The sequence below is a fragment of the Barbus barbus genome (assembly GCF_936440315.1).
Source record: "Barbus barbus genome assembly, chromosome: 41".
Taxonomy (NCBI): Eukaryota; Metazoa; Chordata; class Actinopteri; order Cypriniformes; family Cyprinidae; genus Barbus; species Barbus barbus.
The window spans coordinates 20950511-20975773 of NC_136719.1; the positions used below are offsets into that span (position 1 = coordinate 20950511).

General features: G+C 38.2%; 2 protein-coding genes across 2 annotated transcripts in view; one reads left to right on the forward strand and one right to left on the reverse strand.

Moving 5' to 3' along the window:
* Positions 1 to 561: 561 nt before the first annotated feature.
* LOC306860216 (nuclear receptor subfamily 1 group D member 1-like) lies at positions 562 to 17152 on the reverse strand. The gene is made up of 8 exons (XM_079401795.1): positions 16501 to 17152; positions 8710 to 9009; positions 8474 to 8562; positions 8232 to 8376; positions 4313 to 4887; positions 3205 to 3390; positions 2694 to 2904; positions 562 to 1973 (listed from the first exon to the last, which is right to left on the reverse strand). Exons 1-8 carry the CDS (start codon positions 16514 to 16516, stop codon positions 1777 to 1779), a joined length of 1719 nt encoding a protein of 572 aa, XP_079257921.1. The 5' UTR covers positions 16517 to 17152; the 3' UTR covers positions 562 to 1776.
* LOC306860217 (retinoic acid receptor gamma-A) overlaps positions 13805 to 25263 on the forward strand; it is a 78581-nt gene continuing 67122 nt past the window's right edge. The window contains exon 1 of the mRNA XM_079401798.1: positions 13805 to 13921. The gene's annotated coding sequence lies outside the window, so the exon portion shown is untranslated. The remainder of the gene's footprint in view (positions 13922 to 25263) is intronic.

The following is a 25263-nucleotide window of genomic DNA, read 5'->3' on the forward strand; positions in this document are numbered from 1 at the left end:
TGAATTAAAGTGGATTAACAGTCTGTTTGACAACCAAAAGATGACTGACAGTTTCAGGCCATTTACAATTATTTCTACATCACTCTGAAAAGTCTACTGAGGAAATGCATGACAGTCTACATGGTTTGTGGACTTAGTTTATCTTTAGAAAGCAGAAAGCATTCATTGGTGTTGCAATATACCAATATAATATAATGCAATATGCAACCAATGCAATATAATTGTTCATTATTATTTTTGGAACTTAGTCAGCAAGCAATATAAACACTACCGATGAAAAGTTTAGAATAATTTGTATTTTTATAGTGTTTAAAAAAAATAAGTTTATTGCAAAATACGGTAAAAAAAAAAAAAAAGGATCTGAAGATTGGACTAATGGCTGCTAAAAATGCATCTTTGCCATGGCTAAAATATATTCAAACAGAAAAATTATTTTATATTGGAAAACTATTTCACAAATATATGACATTTTTATACTATTTCTAGTCTTGGTGAGCATAAGAGACTTTTTATCAAAAAAAAAATATATATATGTATACACACACACACACAACAAGACATCAGAATAGATAATCTCGTATTTATATTGGTTCTTCAGAAGAAAACAATTTACAAAATATACATTACCATATGATTGAATAACATAGATTTACCAGCCATAATAACAATCGACTCACATGGCAGCCCAAAATGCTTTTTTGACATGCTTTGTGATCTTAGTAAAGGCTGTAAAGATACTGTGCTGGTGCCAGAAGTTCAGGGGCTCTTTCTCAAGACACACAGATGAACAGTGCATTTCTTACAAGGCACCAAACACCCCATCTTTGTCAAACACACCACTGCGTATCCCTCTTTCGCTGAACAGGCAGTTAAATCAGTGTAAATGTGCAATATTTACAGTAAGAAAACAACAGAAAACTACAAAACATAACATGCGTAGGAGAGAATGCTGGTTTTGTATCCCTAGATTCAGATATATTCCTGAAGGAGAATGTGTGGAAATATACTTTGACATACTGCATTCAGCTTGACGATGATAATTAAAAAAGTGAACAAATATGACAGTTTTTTTCAAAAGTGAAATGACATTTAAAATCGGTTTCTTTTCCTTTTCAAAGAACTTAAATGGTAACTAGAGTTGTTGTAGATACAGTAAATCTTGTGTAATTAAATGTTACACACTAACACAGCTGACAAATGTATTTTTCCTGTCTCAAACTGAAGTTTTAATGTGACGTAACTGTATAAGTGGTATCTATGGCTTATATACATGGCATTTCTTTCCCTTTCTCAAACACACAGGCACATACACTCACACAATTGGCTTTAAATTGTCCGTAAAAGTACGTTTCTACTGTATACATGGTGCACTTGACTAAAGACTGTGTACTTCAGTGTGCAGGCAGTACAGAGGAATGACCCGTTTTTGGTCTTCTAAAGTTCTGTGTAAGCTTATATATGATGATATGACTGGCGCAATGTTCCCTCGGATAAATATAATCAACAATGCTCTCAAGGCGAGCTGAACAGAAGGGCAATGCATGTATGAAAATGATCCGCGAAAGCTTAAATGGAGATATAGTCTTGTTTAGAGCTCGCTGAGAGCCTTCTGTTCATTGTGTTTCTCATTAACACACATAATAACGAATGGATCCTATGGGAACATGCTCAACATCTCTTCTTCTAAACGAGCAGTCTTTCTCTTAACCAGGAAAGGTGTTCTCTAATTGGCCGGTGGTGGCTGGTGGTTGAGTTCCAGATGCAGTGAGCGATAGTTCAGGGATCGACGCGGAAGGCCAGCAGCTTGTCGGAGTGAAGGTTGTTGAGGGTGCGCAGGTCTGGCAGGCGCAGGAGCAATTTGGGAAAAAGAGAGCTGTTGTCAGGGCGGCGACGGGTGACTAAGGTGCGCAGCGCTCGAATGAGTCCTTCCTGTAACTGTTCCACAGCTACCGTATCCGAAATACCAGAGCAATCTGTGGATAAATGAAGAACAATTTATTATAAAAAAACCAACAGAAAAAAGGGAAATAAATATTATAAATAAATTATAAAGCTTATGAATACTAATATATATATATATATAATGTAAACCTAAAACCTAATTTGATAATGCTGTTAAATGTTATCTTTTAGAAATTCCCAAAATGAATATCCACTTTTTATATTGTACATTAGCATTTTGATGACTTTTTTAGTGATTTTTTTTTTGTGTATTTTATGTTTGATTTAAAATAATTCTATTTAAAAAAAAAAAACATTTAAAAAAAATGCTCAAATAAACTTAGTATATTATTGGTAAATGTATTTAATTTAGTATATTTGGTCTTTTTTTTTCTTTTTCATCATCATATAATGAAAGTCGGTGTTGTTTTGGACCCCACTGACTTTCATTATATGCATCTTCTGTTTCCTGCAGAAGAGAGATGCTTGTACTAACATGAAATTTGTGTTTAAACAGACTCCTATTTGAGTTTCAAATTTATGAACCATTTATCTATTTATCAGTTATCTGCTAAAACATACAAAATAATCAGTATCAGAATTTTAATATTGCACTGAGCATCCCTATTATAAACAATTAGCTCAATATTAGTGGATTATTCACATCTCTAACACTAAGCATGAGGAATAATAACAGTGATGCACGCTTTAGCAAATAGCACTAATTAATTTGATTCCTGTGTTGCTCTTACCTGCAGAAACCAGCACCACTGCCATAAAGAGAGCCATCTCATCTGACTCCAGGCCCAGAGAGCTCAGCTTGGAACTGAACTCGAACATGGCGTCCAGCAAGGAGCCCATGCCCAGACCCCTGAGGGTGAGCAGCGGGTACGTCTGCCCATTCAGAAAAGTCACTGTTCTTTCCTTGTGGTTGAACAGTGAGCAAAACCTCACCATAAGCACCTGTAAAAAACAGCATGATCAGATGGAGGTGAAAAAAATTGTCCCAGGCGATGTATTTTTTCGCTCTCAAAATACATTTGTCATTTGTAGGTTGATGTGCCTGAGGGTGTTAACACTGTGTTGTTATCTACACATTACTGTGTTTGTTTTGAGTGATCTGACATGTCAAACTGTGGCTTAACCAATTGCATGAGTTTGAGTTAGGCTGATTGGGAAATCTGTTTGGTTTAGTGCTGCTAGTGGCCTAGAAATGACACACTTCACCTTTAGTAGTACAGAAGGGAATTGTGTAATCAGTACCTGGAAAGTGCCTGCTTTGAGCAACATGACTTGATCATGCTGGCAAAGCTCCTGGAAGCCCGGAATGCCCTTCGCGAACTCGACCACTTCACGTACAGCCGGCGTGAAGCACTGAGAGAAAGACTCCCACACCTGCTGACTGGAGACGCCAGGTGCTGACACAGGGCATGCGTTCAGTGGACAGGCCTGTGATAGAGAGGGTATATATTATTTTAATGTTTCATTAGCACGGATGCTTAACTTTCATGTTGTGTCTCGGTTATCACATTGAAATAAAACTTACTGACTTTGCTCACAAAGGGTAAAGCAACTTCTAAAAAAACAATAATAAGTATTTTTGGACTTTTCTGGGATATTTTTTCCCCCACTGTGTTACACTTGTGATGTTCCTAATCAAAAATGACTGGCTAACAAAAACAAAAACACATATACATTTATTGTTATGATACATTATTACAAAATATTGGTTTCAGTGTTTTGTGTCAACTTGTTTTCTGTCAGTTAGCACAGGTTTTGTTTTTCTTTTTGTACTGACTGACCTTAGTTTTTGAGTGAGTATTGCCAAAATTGTCCACAAATAAGGTTTTTTTTTTAGGTCATTGAGGCCTACGATCAATCATTTCCAAAAAAGGAATACCCTGTGCTAACTGACAGAAAACAAGTTGACAAAAGAATTGAATCCAAGATTTGGTGATAATACTGCACAATGAGAAATCTATGAGCAGTTTTTTAAAGGCCAGTCCATTTTGACAAGTATAGCACAAGGGTTAATTCATTGATCTATTTCTGTATTTTGATCTTAAATTATTCCTATAAACATAATATTGGCGCTATAATGAAACATTGACATGACAAACTCGTGAAAAGAAAGGTTTTAAAATCAGGTTTTCACAGTAGTGCCATAGAATGACCATTTTGGGTTCCCTAAAGAACCTTTCAGAGATAAAAAGAACCATTATTGTCTTATTGTAAAAACATTTTAATAATCTAACGAACCTTCTTCCATTATAAAGAAACTTTTGTACAATACAAAGTTCCATGGATGTTCAAGGTTCTTCATGGAACCAAAGATGGCAATAAAAAAGTATGTCTCTTGAACCATTCTTACCAGCACTTTGGAGCCAGCAGCCAACTTAAACGGACAGGAGGCCTGGGTTTGGGACTCGCCAGCCATGTAGCTGTTGTAATCGACCTGAGTAGGTTGTGAGGGCGGGCTAACGCTCGACAGGGAGTGATTTTGGCAGAACGAAGGAGCGTAGCTGTACCGATTATTTTCCACCAATGAGACCGGGCATTTGCTGTCTCTGGAAGCAACTGAGCAGCGAGGTGGGGCTGAGAAGCTTTCGTGAGTGGTCGCGTGATACCCCACGACAGGGTTCATGTGAGGGTAGTTGCTGTCCTGAGATGGGTTGTTTTGAAAGGTACTCGATCTGCTGCTGGTGTTCATGTTGCCCGCACGCTTGTTCAGGTGGTCCTGTGTGTTTGTGAAGATGTCCTGGTAGGCTCGGGATAAGGAACCAATGGCCTCTTTGGATTGGTTCTCGCTGGGGCTGGGAGGAGGTTCGTGTGGTGGCGAGGTTTCCATGCCCATGGTGGACGATTCGTTGAGGCTGTTCATGTAGCTCTGCATCTCGTCCAAAAGCCGCTGCTTCTCTCGTTTTGGGATGCGGCCGAAACGCACAGCTAGGGGTCAGAGAGACAGAAACAATTGGCTAACATGAACAATAATTTGCTTTCTTAATAAATGTATTTGTTATTATTGTCTGCTTTATCTGTACATTTATTCTACAGACAAAAAGTTTGTAATGTTTAATGGTTTTTCAAAATGCAGTAACGTTTTTTGCCTTCTCTCTTGAAATTGAAGAAACTGCTTTTTGTCCATACAGTGAAGGTCAGTGAGATCCAAAACAATAAACACACTTTTTCTTTATATGGACAAAAACTCTTTTTGTCATTTGAATTTCATTTGTGGGTGAAATATCTCTTTAAATGCATGGCAAATTTTCATTTCATATTGGCCTTAATATTAAATTTTAGACAAGATAAATGCCTGGGATGCATTGAAGACATTTTATCTGAAAAAAGGAGTCTTAGTCAATGTTAAAAATACAAGATGTTGTGAAACTACTGCATTTCTATGCAAATCAATGATAAAAAGATCCTGCCTGAGCAGTAATCAAAATGTCCATGTCCTATTTCTTTTATAATAAAGCACATGGCAGCATCAGAAATAGACTAGTGTGATAAAATAAGTGAAATGTTGTCTGAAAATTGCTTTGGATGTGAAGAAAAAAACACACACAAAAATAGCACAGCTGCTGTGTAGGAGACAACTTGCAATCTAGTATCTTTGGTCGCTGTGGTGTAGAATATCGATGATCATTAAATGCGTTAGTGATGTTTTGGATGCTTTCACATCTTTTACAAGCCCCTCACTCTTTTCTCCATCACCACCCCCTCCTCTAAGTAAATCTGTCAGCTGTTGAATCTAAAAATAGCATCAATGCTACCATATGTTACCTCCCCCCACTCTTCATCTCTCTCTCCGTCACTACCTCCCCTTCCTCTCTTCATCCCTATGCTACTGTCACTCCTCTCTGAAGCTGTAAGTAGGGCAGTGGGTCAGGCAGATCGTGATAACAATGCCACAGTAATTGGGAGAGAAACTAATAACTAATGTGGTTAGGAAAGGAGGGGAGAGGAGAGGAGAGGAAAAGGAAGAGAAGAGAAGAGGAGAGGAGAGGAGAGGAGAGGAGAGGAGAGGAGAGGAGAGGAGAGGAGAGGAGAGGAGAGGAGAGGAGAAGAATGTAATTTGGCAGACTGAGGTTGCAGTAGATGTAAAGTATTATGGTTTACATCCTGGGTTTACAGGATGAGAGCAGAAGGAAGGCAAATGGCAGAGATGTTCCATATATCATATATGTCACAACACCTGCATCTGAGAAAATGAGATAAGCCAACCGAAGGACACATTTTTTCACTTTTCTGTGACTAACATGCAATGGTTGCATATGTTACCCTGCAGGATGATAAATATTTTGCATTGCTAAGTCCATAACTGACTCAATTTGTATTGTATTGTTTGGCAAACAGGATACAACATTTCCTTAGATTTTAATGATTTTAAGCAGAATTAAAATGTATTATAAATTGATATAACTGTAATTTTCAACTAGAAAAGCAAACTTTAAATTTTGGTCTAATAATGCCTTATTTTGTCAAAAAAGAGAAAAGTTAAAAAAGCAGTGTTTATAGATTTTCAGTTGCAATTAAGTGATTTATTCTTATTGCAATTCTAATTCAATTTCCTGAATTCCAATTCCAAGTCTTAATTAGTGTAGCAAACAGGATTCAGAATTGCACTTTGAATGCAAGGCAGTAAAACAAACATCAGCTGAAATTCAAAAAAAGTTAATGTTACTAAATTTTAACTTGAAGAGCAGAGTTAAAACTTTGAATGTTGGTTAAACAAAAGTTCATTTATTAAGTTTGTTTTAAAAAAAAAAACTTTAACATAACACTTCATTTCCTATAATGCATTGCCAGTGTTGAGTTTTTTTAATTGCAATTCAGTAAGTTCCTCTTCCTGTCATTTCAATTAAAATTCCAATTCAACTTCCAGTGGGGAGTGGCCAATTCAAATTCCAATACATCAATACTGAATTTCACTTGAATCTGTTAAATTCAGTTAAAATGCTCAGAATGAATCTGATATCAAGACTTTGGTGCTTTTTCCTGTGCAAACAACGTGACACACATACACACAAAAAAAAAAAAAAGTTGAGCCAACTTAAATTTTTAAGGCAACCAGCTTCAGCAGATTTTTGAGTTTTCTCAACTTGTTGTTTTAAGTTTATGCAACAAAAAATTGAGAATCTCCTACAAAAATAATTTGAGAGAACTCAAAAATCTGCTGAAACTGGTTGCCTTAAAATTTTAAGTTGGCTCAATTTAATTTTTTTTTACAGTGTCAGAGTGCTGCACTGATTACTAGTCTAACAAATGGCAAGTTCGTAGCGGAAGTGAAACCATGCCGCCCCATCGTGTAAAACCAAACATCTGTTTGTATCACACAACCGAAATTTAACTAAAAACTGCAGTGAAGTGAAATGAAATCAGGGCGTCTACTTTATTGTGGTATTTGAGGCCGTTAGATGAGGTTTTCCTGTTTGTGCAAGAGAACCCGTCAGAGAAAGAGGTTTCTAGGTTGTGGGCCCTAACAATTTCAGGAACCAGGGTAAAATGACTGTTTACCTCCACCACTTTGAACCCAATAGACTCATTTCTGTTAGTGTCCTCTTAGAACAACATCCAGTACAATCTGCTATCATAACCAACCTAACTTTGATGCACATCTGCTGGTAACCATGTGAAATTCTGCTGAGAACCTGACTAAATAGGTCACAGTGTACAAGTGTCAGTTTATTTAGCTAAATTTCCTCAAAAGTTCATCGGACAAGATTTATCGCTCATTTCAGTGTTTTTCAGGGTTAAATCGCCACCAAAGGCATTGTTCTTTTGAAGAGTTCAGATGCCTTGCTTTTTTCTGCATTCCTTGCTTAATTTTTGCTGCAGCACAACATTAATTGCTGAGGATGTTATAAGGCCACAAGCGTGGTAATCAAGTCGCCGCGTTCCAATTTCTCAAAATAATTCTTGTATTTGCTGCAGTTTTCCTGATGACAGATAGCTTCAGGGACTGCGTGACTCCATCCCTCATAAATCATTGTCTCTAGGAGGGATTAGGAGGCAGAGCTTAGGGAACGTACGAGGGGGAAGGGTAAACTGATGGAGAGAAGGAAGCGAGAAAAAGAAGGGACCACAACATGCAAGTGAGAGACAGAAACGAGTGCACAGCCAAACTAAAAGAAACTTGCTCTCTTGAAAATTACCAACGGTGCAAGACTAAAAGCGGAAAGTAGGTTGAGGGGGGCGGGTGTGGTGCTTGGCCTGAAGAACGCTATGAAAGTACGACTTTTCACTATTTGATATATGTCAGTGTCCTGATAACCTCCTAAAATTCTTACCGTCACGGGACATGCCAACAGAGAGGCATTTTTTGAAGCGGCAGTGTTGGCAGCGATTGCGGTTCATGCGCATTATCAGGCACTTCTCGTTCTTCACACACATCTTGTAGTTGATGTTCTGCTGAATGCTGCGGCGGAAAAAGCCCTGCAAAGAACGAAAGACATGCGATGTGATAAACCACAGTGATATGACAGAAAAGACTCATGCATGTTTGTTTTATCAGAGGCTCATTCTGTCTTACCTTGCAGCCTTCACATGCATGGACACCATAGTGGAACCCTGATGCGATATCTCCACATACTTTACAAAGGAGCACCATGCCTCCAGTCTCTGCTCAGATAAAGATAGAAACAGAGAGAGAATGGGGTCAGGACGTACAAGAACGCATGTCCTTAATATTGAGGACTCGTTATTCCTTTGCAAAAGAAGATGCTGACTTTGTGTGATGCAGGTACTAAAAAGGGAACCCGCACTTACTGGTAAATGTGCCAGTGTATCCACAAGGCCTTTTACCGGCGATGGGATGGGAGTAGCTGTGCTGGTTTGAACCTGCAGTGGAGTTGTTGTAGATTTCAGGGAACTGAAATACCAGTTTTGGAGAAGGTGGTGTTCCCACACTTCCGTGCTGCTTGAGGGCCCCAATCTCGGTGAAGGTGACCTCCTCTGGGGAAGAGGGCTGGGAGTGAGAAGATGGAGATTGGGTTTGATAGCCGCTAGAGGGGCTTCCTGGGCTTGGACTGGCACTGCCATTGCTACCAGCGTAGAGTATCACACCCCCTGTAAAAATACAAGAGTATATGAAGCCTTTGAGTGGGAAAAACATAAAAATGGATCATCATTATGTAAATGTGCATTTTTATTAATTCATTTAAACTATTGATGTTGCATTTTCAAGTCTTTCAACCACCTTAAGTTTTAACATGTTAAATCCCAAGTTAAAAGTTAGAGTTAGTTAGGGTTCATTTCATGTGCCCCAGTTCAGTTTGTGGTACTGGCTCATTTGCAAATCAAATCTAATTGGCATTAAACAATGCTAAATGTAATTTACCTATCTAGACTGAAAGCCTTTTTGCATATTTTAATAAAATGTTATTTATTTAAACCGGCATGTGAGATTGTTTATTTGCTGATAACTTTAATGCTATCAAGTCATAAATATATTTCCAGTATTCATTATTTCCTATTTGGTTATTAGAGTAACTTGCTTCTTGCTCTACCATCAAATTCCAGGTTCACTACAAATGTGCTTACCAATTTATTAATTGGTTCTCGGATTTTCATTAATGTTCGACAAGAGACATTCATTAAGTACATCCTTGTTGATGCTGGAACAACATTCCCATCAAAGTCAGAATAAAGGGATAAGTTCACAGGAAAATCAGTTTTAGGTTCACAACCATGATTAGGTGTTTCTACACCCTTTGTTACTCAGCAATCATTTCCCTCAGGTTTTAGGAATGAATCACGGTTAAGGTTAGGTTTAGGGGTACGGATAGGGTTAGGACAATACTACGGCGTACCTGTTTTTATGCTAGTTTATCTGATAGATTGTAGGGGCATCATGTGCCTGATATTTAATCGCGTGCAGCAGCTTTCATAGAGAGGTGATGCAGTGATCGAAACGACTGGGAGTAAGTGAGGTTTTCACCGTCAGAACGATCTCAAGCGTTACAAATAATGACGGCTGCACAGCAACATATTGCGACGATCCCCATTTTAGTGAACTCAAATGTTTTATATGGTTTGGCTTAATAGTCACACATTACTTTAAACGAAACCATCGGCTTGTTTTATTCCCATTCCCTCGCAGGTTTCTCTTTCTGTCCCTCAGGGTTTCTGCATCCTATCACATCCTCTCTGGTCATGCGCTCAGGATGAGCTGAGACACGGTCTCACGTGTTCACGAGCTCTCCCGCCTCTCCTCTCCAATAATAGCCCTGGCATAGTGCCCCAGCCAAACTGCACAACACCTGACCGCAGCCTCACATGGATTCCTGACACCGTTCCAAAGCAAATCCGCAGTCTCGTGTAAACAGCTACAACAATCGCGAGTCGCGAGCATCAAACGCTAAACACACAGGGGCTTTGCGATGATGTTACGGTTCCCACACAGATGCGTCTCCTGTGAGAGAGGAGCAACGAGGAGTCACGTTTTGGTAGAATGTGCACCGTGGCTTTCAGTTTGACTTTTTAAACAACCAGAGGACACAGTCGATCAGATCTGGGCCAAGAGAATGCGATTTAAAGCCACAGTGTCCAAATTGCTTGAACCATGGTGCTTTAACAACATAATGCAGTAGTGGCTTTCCAAGGCACTTATTAATGATATTTTTAATAAACAAATGCTTCATGCTTTTGCAAACAATGATGTTGAAGTTTTCACACTACTTATGCCAGTATTTGTAGATGGTTCCTTTACTGTGAAGAGTCAACATGTGACACTGGACCACAAAACCATTCATAAGTAACACCGGTATATTTGTAGCAATAGCCAACAATTCATTGTATGGGTCAAAATTATAATTATTTTTTATGCCAAAAATCATTGGGATATTAAGTAAAGATTATGTTCCATGAAGATATTTTGTAATTTCATACTGTAAATATATAAACAATGTTGATTAGTAAAATGCAGTGCTAAGGACTTTGTTTGGACAACTTTAAAGGCGATTTTCTCAATATTTAGATTTTTTCGCACCCTCAGATTCCCAAATACTTGTATCTCGGCCAAATATTGTCCTATCCTAAACCATAAATCAATGAAAAGCTTATTTATTCAGATATATAAATCTCAATTTGAACAAAATTTACCCTGATGACTGTTTCGTGGTCCAGGGTCACATTTGTTCTAATTCCCTTAAATGTTTGAGTATCTAGGGGATTTTACCAATTTTGCCATCTTCTGGAAAAAAACTGTATTCGGTCACTTAAAAAAAACTCACCTGTCCTCAGCATTTTGCATGATTTGAGGTATCATTAATATCTGTACACTCTTAGAAATGAGGGTATAAAAGCTGTCATATACAGTTTAGATACTTAAATGTACACTTTATTTACTAAATTTATCTTTAAAGTACTAACATGAAACCTTTAAGGGTAAATAAGGTACAAAGGTGTATCTTTTCAGGGTACAATACCAGTGACAGCTTTTTTTCTGAGAGTGTAGTATGGCAAACTGCATCCTTGGGTTAACGATTCTGAATAACCTCTAACCCTAAATGCCCTAGCAAACACAACTAACAAATATATTGATTCACACTGACACAAACCTAGAGAGCATGGGATAGTTGACCTAAAAGTAAAAATTTCATGAACATTCATTCAACCTCATGACATTGAAAGTGCACATGAGTATCTTCTGTGAAACACAAGAGAAGTTATCACAATGTCAAAGCTACTTTTTCCTGAGGCAATAGTGACCATGGCTGGTTCCCATTCTATATTCATGATTGCTGAATGTTTTTAGTTTAACTATGCCTTTAATACTGGGCAGTGCTTATGACAATAAGCTAATTATTTCCTCAATCCTGTCTTTCAATCTGTGTTTTCCATGTACACATAATTTGGAACCCTTCTGTGGTAAACAAGTTCAAACTACCAGCAAATATCAGCCTGACTCATTTGCGTGTTTTTTCACATGCTGCACGCGGTATTTATTTAGCCTAGCTCAAGTGTTTTTGTGATCCCTCCACTGGCATGTGTAACGGGTCTTATTGTTGACATACTGCAGCAAAGGATTTTACAGCCTTGTGATAGCGAGCCCTACCTGAGTGTTACTCAGCCCAGCCCAGCTCACAAACCCCACCCACATACACAGAAATACTCACACCTGGACACACATGAGGCCACAGAGGTTAAAGAGACAAATGACTTTATGGATAACAGGACATGCCCGTTACTAAACCAAACCATAGCGTCTGGGGCGCAGCTGTTTTAGCACCAGTTTCACATGATTGCAAACCAGTCCTAGGCTTAAAATAGATATTAATCTAGAATATGTAGGTGTGATATTATTTTGTCTTTGTCCTGCCCTTTATGGAAAAAACCAGTTTGAATAATAAGCAATGGTAATACCATTTCTACAAGCTAAATGAGGAGCCGTGCACATGTCATTGCAAGCTGGTATAAATTAGGGTCAGTGGAAACACCAGCATTAATTGAAGAATCAGCAGGTCTCTTTGTGATCTTAGGCAACCCATGCAAACTCTAATCTGCTAGTGAGCAAAGGCAGGCGTAGAAACGTGAGGACTTTGCAGGGACAATTACTCCCTCCTCCCTGGTCTCAAACACTGGCATGGTCTCCCTTCCTCCCTCCCTAGAGGAAAATAGCTGAAATACTCTGCCTTGCATGACCGCAATGTCTTGTACATTTGCCTTAATACGTATACGCCATCTTAACATACATTTGTATGGGTTGGGAATACAAGAAAGTTGAGCATGTTGCAATTGTGTCTGTAAAATTAAGATAAAAGCACAACTTTCACTTTTTACTACTTTTTTAAAACAAGCATGACATTTGCTTACTATTGAAGGACATGTGCTCACTTATAGATTAAATGGGTTAATACAGACAGAATATCCATTTGTGGGTCAAAATCACACAAATATGTACCATTTAAGGCCAAAAGTTTTCAAACTAGTGTTCTCAGACCCCAAATATAAAAAAAATAAAATAAAATAAATTATATGTGACCCTGGAGCACAAAAAATGTAATATTGACCACAAAACCAGTCAGAAGTCGCTGGCGTATATTTATAGCAATAGCCAAAAATACATTGTATGGGTCAAAATTACCATTTTTCTTTTATGCCAAAAATCATTAGGATATTAAGTAAAGACCATGTCCCATGAAGTTATTTTGTACATTCCTTACCGTAAATATATCTAAACATAATTTTTGATTAGTAATATGGATTGCTAAGAACTTAATTTGGACAACTTTAAAGGCGATTTTCTCAATATTTTGATTTGTTTGCACCCTCAGATTCCATATTTTCAAATAGTTGTATCTCGGCCGAATATTGTCCTATCCTAACAAACCATACATCAATGGAAAGCTTATTTATTCAGCTTTCATGTGATGTATAAATCTCAATTTCGAAAAATTGACACTTAAGACTGGTTTTGTGGTCCAGGGTCACATATTCTTTTATTATTTTATTATTACAGTTAGTACTTAGAATATATATTTTTTTTAGAATATTTATTTTTTCAATTTTTTTTTTTTTTTTCTAGGCATAAAAAAATATATTTTATAAAATCATAAACTACCTTAAACTGCCATAAACGTTCTACTATATAATGCTTAGCATTTTCCACACACTGTATAAATAACAAAAACAAAAAAACACTGAGGTCCTAGGCATAAAAATGTTTATAAAATCATAAACTTCCTTCTAAATCTCTGAAAGCAAAACCCAAAAGTACATTTGGATAGGTCATTTCGTACAATGCAGAATGTTCTCATGCTGTCATGAAGCTGTTTATGCGAACCGCTCCAGAGAAAAAGTTGCATGAGGAGGGAAAACGTGATGAGGCGCTACACTGACTGCATGAAATCGCTGACCCACTGACCAACCTCCCCTTTCTAACGTACAATCTGCATCAAAACACAGAATCACAGAAAGAAGCAGTGAGGGCTGGGGCGTGGAAATCACGCGCCGCACGCGGCTGAAAGAGCGCATGCACGTGAGTACTATTGTAGGCGAGAGGGATGCGTTCAGTGGGAAGATACGCGCGCTGCGCTCCCACAAGCAAAGCTAAAAGCCTCTCGCCTCTGCTATAATCGAAAAGCGCTATAAAATAGAGCAAGCGGCTGTATAAAATGGTGGGGGTGGGTGGATGGTCTGTTACCCTGCATAAATCGCTTCTGGAACTTCTCATTCACCTCGTGTGAACTCACTGGCGTTAACAGACTATAGACTTTATGCATGATACGCATTTAAACCATTGGCACGTGTGACAGAGTTATAGAGAATAATAAATGGGACCATATAGGCTAATAGAAATTATTCAAGATCCCGTTGTTGTACAATAGTCACATATTCAACAGAGGTTTCATAAGTGGATTTCTAAAGCATCTGAAGTCAGTAGGTTAATAAACCAAACCAAATTTGCCATGTTTTGCACAAGGGACAAAAAGATAACACTAGAGTACATGCTCTAGTCCCTTTGAAAATAGAAGCTGATTCTAATTTCATCTGATCAAAACCTTGAAATTACTTATTGTGGTTGGGTCAATTTAGGTAATATTTACTTTTTGAATGAAAGCAGTTTATATAGATGTTTCCATTTGAAGCACATTAGGAAACCATATATACAATATATAGCCTATAGTATTTTTTTCTATTGCTTCCAGGTTTCAAAATATGTTTAAGCCTGGCGGGAACTGTTTTTTTTTTTTTCAACCCGTATGTAAGATTGTATAGACTTATAATATCAAACATCATGGGGACATATGAAAAACAATTCTTGGTATCTGTCAAAATTGCAATATTGTTGCATCCCTAGAACTCCATGTGGGCTGGATCTAAAGTCACATGTTTGAGTTGATGTAGTGTGTTTACTTGTTAAATGTAACAGAAAATCTGCTTCCTTGTTTCCTGTTGTCTACCACTTAGAGGTCACGTGTTGGAATGTTATTATTTCCCTGTCTTTAATGACTTTATGCAGGATGTTATTTGTTTTACTTGCTTTCAAGGCTTTCTGTCAAACAGAGGGTGAGTTGAGAGGGTGTGCCAGCCACGAGACAGTGTTTCCATCACCTGTTCCGGAACGTGACTGCAGCTTTTGTAAATGAATCAGCCATCAATTAACATTGAAGTGGACTTGGTTGACTGAGCCAGCATGTAATTGGCCCCTGGCTAACCTCGATAATGAACCACTACTCAAATCAGCTTAACCGGTTAACCTCCTTGGATGAAGGCTAGTGCATACTTGAGTAGAGTTAAATTATTATAAGCTTTATTAAATAAATGAAAAACGAATGCAGCTTTAATGCATGACCACCCATGTTCCAAGAGCTCACTAACTTTCCTTAAGTGTTGGTGGGACAGTGAACAATGATTCTTGACTCTTGCTTTTCTATTCATATTACAGTTGCACGATGTTTGTTTTGAATATCTCATGTGATTAATGGCCATTCTCTAGTTTACACAACTAAAGTGTGCTGATATCTCAGAGCCGAATTTGACAGCGCACTAGGACCATCTACATACACGTGAGTTTGTTTTCATGGCTAGAAGCAGGAAGTTGTTAGCGCATGCGCGTGGTTTCTAAGCAGATTCCATGAAAGCAATCACACAGGGTTTATGACAGCAGTTACAGAAGTTACTCTATATGGTAATGTTATCACGATCATTTATGTGATTCACATATTGGACTAGGCTGATGCTATATTTAGATGCACTTTGTAGTCTTTATGCTGCACTGATGATGAGTCTAACGAGCGCAATCATAAAAGCATGCCAATGCCTTCATGACACCTGCTTAGATCATTACTGCAAACCAGTGTATCACGTAATTCACTGCAGCGCTGTAAAACGTCTTTGTTTTGAGTATAGTTCAAATGTAACTTGCAGCTTTTAGAGTGAACGTGCATGGAATATTTACATTTATGCATTTAGCTGACGCTTTTATCCAAAGCGACTTACATTGCATTCAAGTTACAGTTTTTACATTTTATCAGCTTTTTGCTTTCCCTGGGAATCGAACCCATGACCTTGGCGTTGCTAGCGCCATGCTCTACTATTTGTTATAAATATATTGAATATATTTAAGTTTTAGAACCATATGCATTATGCATCTAAATACAGTTCAATCAGTTAACACAAAACATGGCATGTACATTTACTTAATTATGATGTATGAAATGCACAGAGTTTTATTCCATTTAATAAGAAGTGGAACAATATCACCATTACCACTTTCACCAATAAAAATATTTATAATAATAGTAATCATAATAATATTAAAACCAGTTCCAAACTCTAAAGCTTTTAGAATGAGCATGTCTAATATCCTCAGCACTAATTAAATTGTGCATTTAAACATAATTTAATCAGAAAACACAAATTTATACAACCTTCAAATGCACTGAATTATGAGTTCAGCATTCATATGAAATGCCAGGTTGATAAACATATTAAGAACTATCACCATCATGGATGCAATGTTATTTTTATGAATAATAATAATAGGCTAAATCTGTAATAATATTGCATTATAAAAATAATAATTGTAAATATAATAATAAATGTATTACTTACCAGGACTGCTGTCCATCCTTGATATGTTTTTCGAGATCCTCTGTCTTCAGAATTATTATCTTCAAGAAAGTCTGTGTGTGTCAGTGTGTTAATGTCTGGTGAAAACAGGTTTAAAAGTCACGAAATGCCTGTGCATACAGTGAGAAGCTCGAAGAAGTCAGGCAGTATCTCGAGCACAGAGCATGTGGCAGCGGAGCCAAACAGTCGGTAAAAAAATAGAGTTGGTCACAGGTGTGCAGATGCACTTTCCGCGCGCGGCTATACCTGTCTGTACTCTGCTCTTGATGTAGTGTGAAGGACGCGTTAGGTGTGCTGGGTGATGATGTCTCTCGTCTGTCCGTTCATTGCCAACAGCATCTCCACTTTCACTCCTGGTCACGCACACGCCCTTCCACACCCATAAGTCAATCACGTTTTAAGATGACTGGCAAATGTGACTGGATTTAGGGAAGCCGTCAACCTCTGTTGTTGTCTTTGGTGTGGATTTATCTCACTCTAACGTGCCCCATGATCTAGATTTCCCTTTCCTCTTGATCCTAGCGTGCATTTCCATTGGCGGGAGTGTAAGCGCAGAGCTGAGCTGGATGCGCGTATTCGAGCGCGCTACGTACTGGTAAAGCCACGCTGCATGTGCCCTCTGCATGTGCAGTGGAACCGCTTGTCCTACTGACACACATTTTATGCAAAACACAGCGTGACACTAGGCGATATGAGAGGCTTGCACATGTACTGCAGGAGGGGCTCTGCGTGACTGCTGCCGAGCGCGCCTTTTAAAACCTCACAAAACATGTGAATGAGGCGTAGAGTCAAGGCATAAACAAGTTCATAAATACACAGCTGTATGCAAGATACAGTGATATAATATTTCTCTTTAAAAAAAAATTAAAAGATAGCATGCACAATATCAATATCAAATAATTGTTTTGGACAGCTCATATCCATTTTAATTTGAATGAATTGGCCTATACAACATTTATGTGACAGCTTGCCCTAATAAGATTGGACAAAATTCTCTTATCTAATCTTTTATTGTAGCTATAGTTGAATCTTGCCTGAATGTAGTTTTGTTGTGTTCACTTGTTTGCCTAATAGCTATAGCAAAAAAGTTTTGATTTAGGAATTTTAGATTGAAGAACAGAATTTAAAGACTGTATCCCCATAAAGAGGTGCTGAAGCCAACTTACAAAACTTCTACTAAAGAATGGGGAATGGGGGGGCACAGACACACACACAGACACACACATAAATTGGACTTTTGACTTTTGGACGTTTACAGTTAGCCAACTAAGATGCTCTTGTGGTAACTTTCTTGTGTGACAACTAGCCCCAAACTAGCCCATATATATATATATATATATATATATATATATATATATATATATATATATATATATATATATATACAGTGCCCTCCAAAAGTATTGGAACAGTAAAAAAAACAGACAAAATTGCTCTGTTGGCTGTGGAGTCAAGACATTTACAAATATGATTAAAAGATGAATATGAGACAAAACTACAGAATGTCACATTTTATTATTGGGTGATTCAACACATAGATGTTTTACCAGCTAAGAAGTACTTTTAGAGTTTCATCCCTCTATCTGATGTGAGCATAAGTATTGGAACAGTTGCCTCACAGGTCTTTCTAAGTGATCAGCTGTGTCTTGTTGCATTAATTCTTCAGATATTGAATGTGTCGTATCAGTTATATCCATTACTTCTGTATTCTGAATCTTGCATTCGATGATGACACACACAAACCAGGATGAAGATGAGGGAGCTGACTCTGAGAGAAAAGCAAGCAATTTGGATGCTAAAAGAAAAGAGGAAGTCAGTTAGAGCTATAGCAAAAGCAAATGGCAATGGAATCAAGAATTTGGAAACAACCAGCTACCCATAACGACCTGATCGGCTGAGAAAACAACAGTAGTTGATGACGGACAAATCATAAAAGCTGTGAAAATGAATCCTAAAAGACGTGTCTGTAAAATCACCAACAACTTCCAGAAAGCTGGGGTGATGCTCTGACAATTTACTGTCCTCAGGAGACTTTGACACAGAATTACAGATGCTACACAGCAAGATGCAAACCTCTGACCAGCACCAAAAATAGAAAGGCAAGATTAGAGTTTGCAAAAAAGCACAAAGGTGAGCCAGAAGAGTTTTGGAACTGTGTTTATGGACCGATGAGACAAAGATGAACCTTTATCTAAGTGATGGGAAAGCAAAAATGTGGAGAAAAAAAGCAAACTGCAATGATCCCAAGCATACAGCCTCATCTGTAAAGCATGATGGAGGTGGTGTCATGGCATGAGCATGCATAGCTGCCTCTGGAACAGGTCCTCTCAACTTTACTGATGACTTGATGACAGTAGCAGAATGAATTTGGAAGGGTACAAAACCATCTTGCCTACCAATATTCAAGAAAATGTGACCAGATTCATTGGGAAGTGCTTCATATTGCATCAGGACAATGACCCAAAACACCCTGCAGTTCAGTCAAGAAATTTATAAGGGTAAAGAAATGGAAAGTCTTAGATTGCCCAAGTCAATCTCCAGATTTAAATCCGACTGAACATGAATTTCACCAGCTGGAGAGTAAAGGCAGAAACTCCCCAAAACAAGCAACAATTGGGATTGGCTGCATTAAAGGCTGGGAAAAGCATTTCAAAGGATGAGACCAAGAGTCTGGTGATGTCTATGGGTCACAGACTCACTGCTGTGATTGTGTGCAAGGGATCTGCAACTAAATAGCTTTTAATCTTTAATATATGCCTTATGTTCAACTGTCCCAATACTTATGCTCACATCAGTGAGTGGGATGAACTCTAAAAGTGCTGTTCATTTTATTTGGTAAAACATATATGCATTGAAACGGCTAATAACAAAATGTGATATTCTGTAGTTTTGTCTAATATTCATCTTTTAATCATATTTGCAAATGTCTTGACTCCCCAGCCAACAGAGCAATTTTGTCTTTACTGTTCCAATACTTATTGAGGGCACTGTATATACTGTATGTATGAAGAATGTATTTTATGTATATCTATATGTGCGTGTGTGTGTGTGTGTACACACACACACACACACACATGTTGGTTTTTGTGGTTTATGGGGACTCTTCATAGGCGTAATGGTTTTTATACTGAACAAACTGTGTGTGCTATTGCCCTACACCAACCCTACACCTAAACTTAGCCCTCACAGGAGACTTTGTGCATTTTTAGATTTTCAAAAAAACACCATTAAGTATGTTTTTAAGCCTTTTGAATTACGGGGACATAGGCAGTGTCCTCATAAACCACCTTCATGTTGTAATACCTCTGTCATACCCATGTCATTATACAAATTTGTGTCCTCAAACCACATAAACACACACACACACACACACACACACACACATAACACAGAGTGAAGACTGGGGCTAGTTGTCACACAAGGAAGTTACCACAAGAGCATCTTAGTTAGCTAACTGTAAGCTTTTCAGTCAAAAATTCAATTACACAAATAGTTTCTACATTGTGCTTATATGTAAAAAATATCTGCATGTAATTACATCTGTAATTAATTTCTGTAATTGCATTTATAATTACAGTGTTGGCCCATCCCTTCCACCTTAACCCACACTTAAACCTACCCATACAACCAAACCTGTGCCAAACCTTACCTGTATCCCACCTCACAATAAGTACATTGTGCTTATTTTTGGATGTAAGTACATAGTAGTTGTCACAGTGCACACACGAGGAGGACACAGGAACACGCAGATGAGGACGTAAACTCAAATATATGTCTTTAATCAAGACATGGCAGGACAAGGCAAGGCAGACACAGACAGGAACACCAGGGAGTAACAAGTAGACCAGACGAAATCTAACTGAACAGACAGGACTAATATACAAGGGATAATCATAGACAATTAGACAAACACGGCTGGACAAGAATTAACTAATAATCACATCTAACAAGGACAGGAAACAAACCAAATATGGACACAAGAGGCAGGAACACATGACACACGACAGAGGACTGACAGTAGTTCAGGCCACTTAATATACACACACACACACACACACACATACATGTATTTGTTTTTGTTTCTCAATAGCTGGTTTTGCTTTAATGACAGCATGTGCTTGTGCAGCTGTGATTAGAAACAGATTTTGGGGGATAATGATTTGTAAACAAAGAACAGCAAAACAGCGTCCTCTTGTGGTCAATAAAAGCACATGGCTGTTTTTCTGCTCTTGAGTCAAAATCATTTTATTTATGCTATTACAGGGGCGAGGCAAAGACATCTTTAAGTGGGTGGGCCTTCATAAAAAGGGTGGGCAAAATGTAGTGTATGAAAAACAACCATTAACAAAGGCAACTCTTACAAACTAACAATAAAATGCTCTTTCTATTTTCAGTCAAGACAGTATAAACTAAATATTTTATATTTGTATGAAATATTTTTTTTTAACTTGAAGCACTGACAAAAATGTGTGTTGTTGCCTTTGCATCATAATCACAAATCATCATTTTGACAAGCGTATGGTATTAATTGTTGTTGTTGATGATGAAATTACATCTCTGTGGAAAATTCTTATCGGGTGAGCCACAATTAAAAGTGCTTTGCCACTGTGCTATTGTGGCGGTTTAAAAAATGGGAAATATTAATATGAAAAATATTAATATAGTTTTTAAAAATATATAATGCTATAGTTTTATTTGGCATAAAATATATAATACTGGCAAAATATTGGCTAATCATATATTCCTTTAAATAGTTGAAAAGCTTCAACCTTGTACAGTGTCTTGCAAATGGAATATGTATTGTATTGCCCATAAACTTGATATTTACAAATTTACTTGATAATTACAGTCCTTTTATAATGAGTAGCAATAACCCTTATACACTGTAAAGTTTTCTAGTTGGTCAGTGCTACTTGAACAAAGTTTTAGGTAGTTAAAAATTACATTCCAGCAAAAAACACAGTGTTCTCATTCATAGTGTTTGCAAACAATTGAAGTGCATGATAATATTGACGACATAATGCTTATGAAAGTGGTCTTCTTTAGAGTAGTATGTTGTACTTCCAATGCTGACCACTAGATGTAGCTTTAATGCAAGAAGTGGCTCTTAAACCCCTCAATTTAACATCTTAATTAGCACTAGGTCACACCAATAGATCAAACCTTCCTTTCAATTTTTCTTCAGTCCTTAATATAATATATTCCCCTCCCTGCATAAATAAAATATACCTGTAAATGTGAAAGTAAAAGCAGTGTAACAGTCAACAGGAAAGTCTAAAATATACTTCTATAATATCCAAACCATGCAACATATCATAGACCTCCTTTCAAGGCCTTTATTTGGACATCGAGAAGAAGCTCTGTCAAAGTCAGCCATGAACATTGTAGCTCGCATTTTTTTTTTCTGAATCCATAAAAAAAGCTTGATTACAGCTTGTGTGCTTACGTTGATTGAAATGATACATTTCGCACAAGATAGAAATAATCCGAAGATAATGTGGCGCCTTTCGTAAACCCTGTTTCTGTGGTGTTTTGACAGTTGCCAGGGTTAATTGGCTGTGTTAAATTTGGAGCTATGTTCCACAGCTATGAGCCCATGACTGTGGGCAACTCACGAACTGAGGAACATGTTATGGCAGGGCATGCCAATAATTACAGAGGGAGAGCGGCAGTGTTTGGGAACCGAACAGGGGCTGCTGCCAACACTGTAGAAACACCTTGTGCCTCGGGCTAGGCAGACAGCAATCAGTGTCTGTCATCTTTCTGTTGCTCTCTCCTGCCCACCAACACTTACCTGCTCAAACTCTTTCGCTCTTTTATTGAAAGATTGCTCTTTGTGTAGTCATGCCAGATTCTGATGAGCAATTTAACAAGTTTATACCAAGCTCCCTGTTAGGGAAAGGGCACTAGTATGGTGAAGAGGATAGTGGAAAGTTTAGATGCGACTTTTAACATAGTCTTTTGTTGTATGTATTTTACTTTTTTTTAAATGTAATGTTTAAAGGAATAGTTCATCCAAAAATGAAAATTTGCTCAGCATTTTAGAAACCCTCAGGCTATCCAAGATTTAGATACGTTTTTTTTTTTCGGAACACCTTTGGAGAAATTTAGCATTACATCACTTGCATTACAGTGGATCCTCTCTTCTGCAGTGAATGGGTGCCATCAGAATCAGAGTCCTAAAAGCTGATAAAGACACTAATAATCCACAAGACTCCTGACAGTCCATCAGTTAACATCTTGTGAAGTGAAAAGTTGCATGTTAAGAGAAACAAATCCATCATTAAGATGTTTTTAACTTCAAACTGTTGCTTTTGGCTAAGATATGAGTTCTATATCCATATTGCTTTCTCCATTGAAAAAGTCATCTCGACTGAATCAGGAGAGAAATATGCGCAGATCAAGCACTGTTTACAAGCCAAAACAGTTTTAAACAAATATGTTGGTGGATTTGATGTGAGAGGGCAACAGGATTGACATTTTTTTTTACTGGAGGAAGCATAATGAAGGATTGTGGATCTTGGATGAAGATTCTTGGTTAAACCGTCTTAATGATGGATTTGATGTTTAAAAACATGCAGCATTTCATTTCACAAGACGTTCACTGATGAACTGGATTACTTGTAGATTATTGTGATGTTTTTATCAGCTGTTTGGACTCTCATTCTGACGGCACCCATTCACTGCAAAGGATCCATTGAGGAGCAAGTGATTTAATGTTACATTTCTGTAAAAACAAACTCATCTACATCTTAGATTGCCTGAGGGTGAGTAGTTTTTTAGCAATGGTAAATTTTCGGGCAAACTATTGCTTTAATTCAATTAGTTACTTGGCACTTCATTGCAGGCTAATTATTTATCAAATTTACTAGCAATTTCTGAGTGAACATCGTTTCAAAGTCTTTTCCCCCCCACTGTACAATGGGAGTTTTATTTGCTAAGGAGAAGGCATTGAGAAGGGGGCCTTTCCTCTCGAGCACAAAGATTTGCCGCAATTACAGAATTGCTTCCATATGTGGATCAGGCAGCTTCTCCCGCTGCCCCCTCCAGCCCCTCTCTCCTTCCTCTCTTTCTCCACGTTCTCTCTCCCTGTCTTTTAGCGACTTCCTTCCCTGACTTCAATCAGTTTTTTAGCCATACTACATTTTTCCGCCCTTGCTTTCTTTCCCTCAGTGCCACGAACGGTTTTGAAAAGGCCCCCTTTTAAACAACGTCCGTCTTAATCAGAACATCCTGGTACTTTTGGCAGTGGGCTTCACTTGTGCTGATTCAATTAGAGTGAGAGAGCCAGGGACAGAATGCGCCGGGATCCGAAAACGAAAGGGAGAGAGAGATGGAGAGAGAGAGAGAGAAAGTTGGAGGAGGGGGGTGGGGGCTGGGGGGGCATGAAGGGAAAGAAGCGAATGAAAAGAAGAAAGAAAAAATGTGGTTTCACCAAAAGAATTCGGACTGGAGGGAGGCAGCCTGGTGAGTGCAGTAGGGAAAGGTGGAAAATGAGAAGCGAAGGAGAGGGAGAGAGCGAAATGTTATTTGACAGAGGGCGGTTCAGAGAGGGTTCATGGTGACATCATGGCTGATTGTGAGGAAAGTATAGACAGGAGGGCCATTCACCTTTCATTGGACACATATGTTGGAGGGTAGGACGCGCACTCATTTGCATGCGCTTGTTGGCACTCTGTTAAGGTTTGGTCCGCCGAAGCGCGCTCGCTCCTTTGACTCGCGCATACAAACATACAAAAATAAGTACAAGCATGCGCACATATGCAACCACAGATTAAATATGACATGTGGCTTATACATTTACATGAGCTTTAATGCAAAATATACACCACAGCCTGTCCCATTTTTTTCCCTTATAGCTTTTTCCAAAAGCTCTCTGTGTTGTTTTTCCCCGTGTATGTTATTTCTTCATGTCAGTCGGAGTCTAAATGTGTACATTTTGCCAGGCGGAATGAATGAGGCCTTTTATTGCCCGAGCCGTGCGTTTGATTTTGAAACTGAAAACGCATGCCTTTCGTGTGCGTGTGTTCGTGTATTTACCTGTGCGTGCTTTGAGTAAATCTAAGTTGTGCTTGTTCGCGCGCGCGCATGCACATGCCCGCCTCACGCTCTCTCTCCGCATGTCTCATTGCAGCACAAAACTTCACATGACATCAACCTGCATGCAAGGAAATAGTGATCTCATTACAGGCATATTGTTCCTGATTTAAACCTGCCGTGGCCACAAGCCTCTCTCTCTTTCTGTGTGTGTGTGTCTCTCTCTCGTCCCCTCCCTTTTTCGTTTTCTTCCCCTTCTCTTTTCCATCCAGGCCCACTAATCCCTGGCACAAATAAATACACGTCTATAATGGAAATGTTATTCGTTTATTTATTTGCACTCCTGACAATTAACACGGGGAAAAGAAGGTCACAGACGAAAAAGAATGAAGGAGGAAGGATAAAATAATGATGATGTCAGAGGCCTTTAAGATGAGTTATGATGTCATAGCAAAAAGTGACAAATGCAAACCATTAGGGGCAAAAAGGGGGGAGAAGTGGACCAAATGACAGAGAGCCTGTGTTCAAATACACTGTGAAAAATTATTTTTATTGAAGCTGAAAATAAACAGAGTATTGGGATTAGAAATGGAAGTGTAAATTTACTAGCAATTTCTGAGTGAAAATTGTTTCTACACCTATTTTTATTTTACAGTGTGCAAAACATTTACTAATCGATTGTTGCAAAGTGTCTGTTTGCAAATTTCA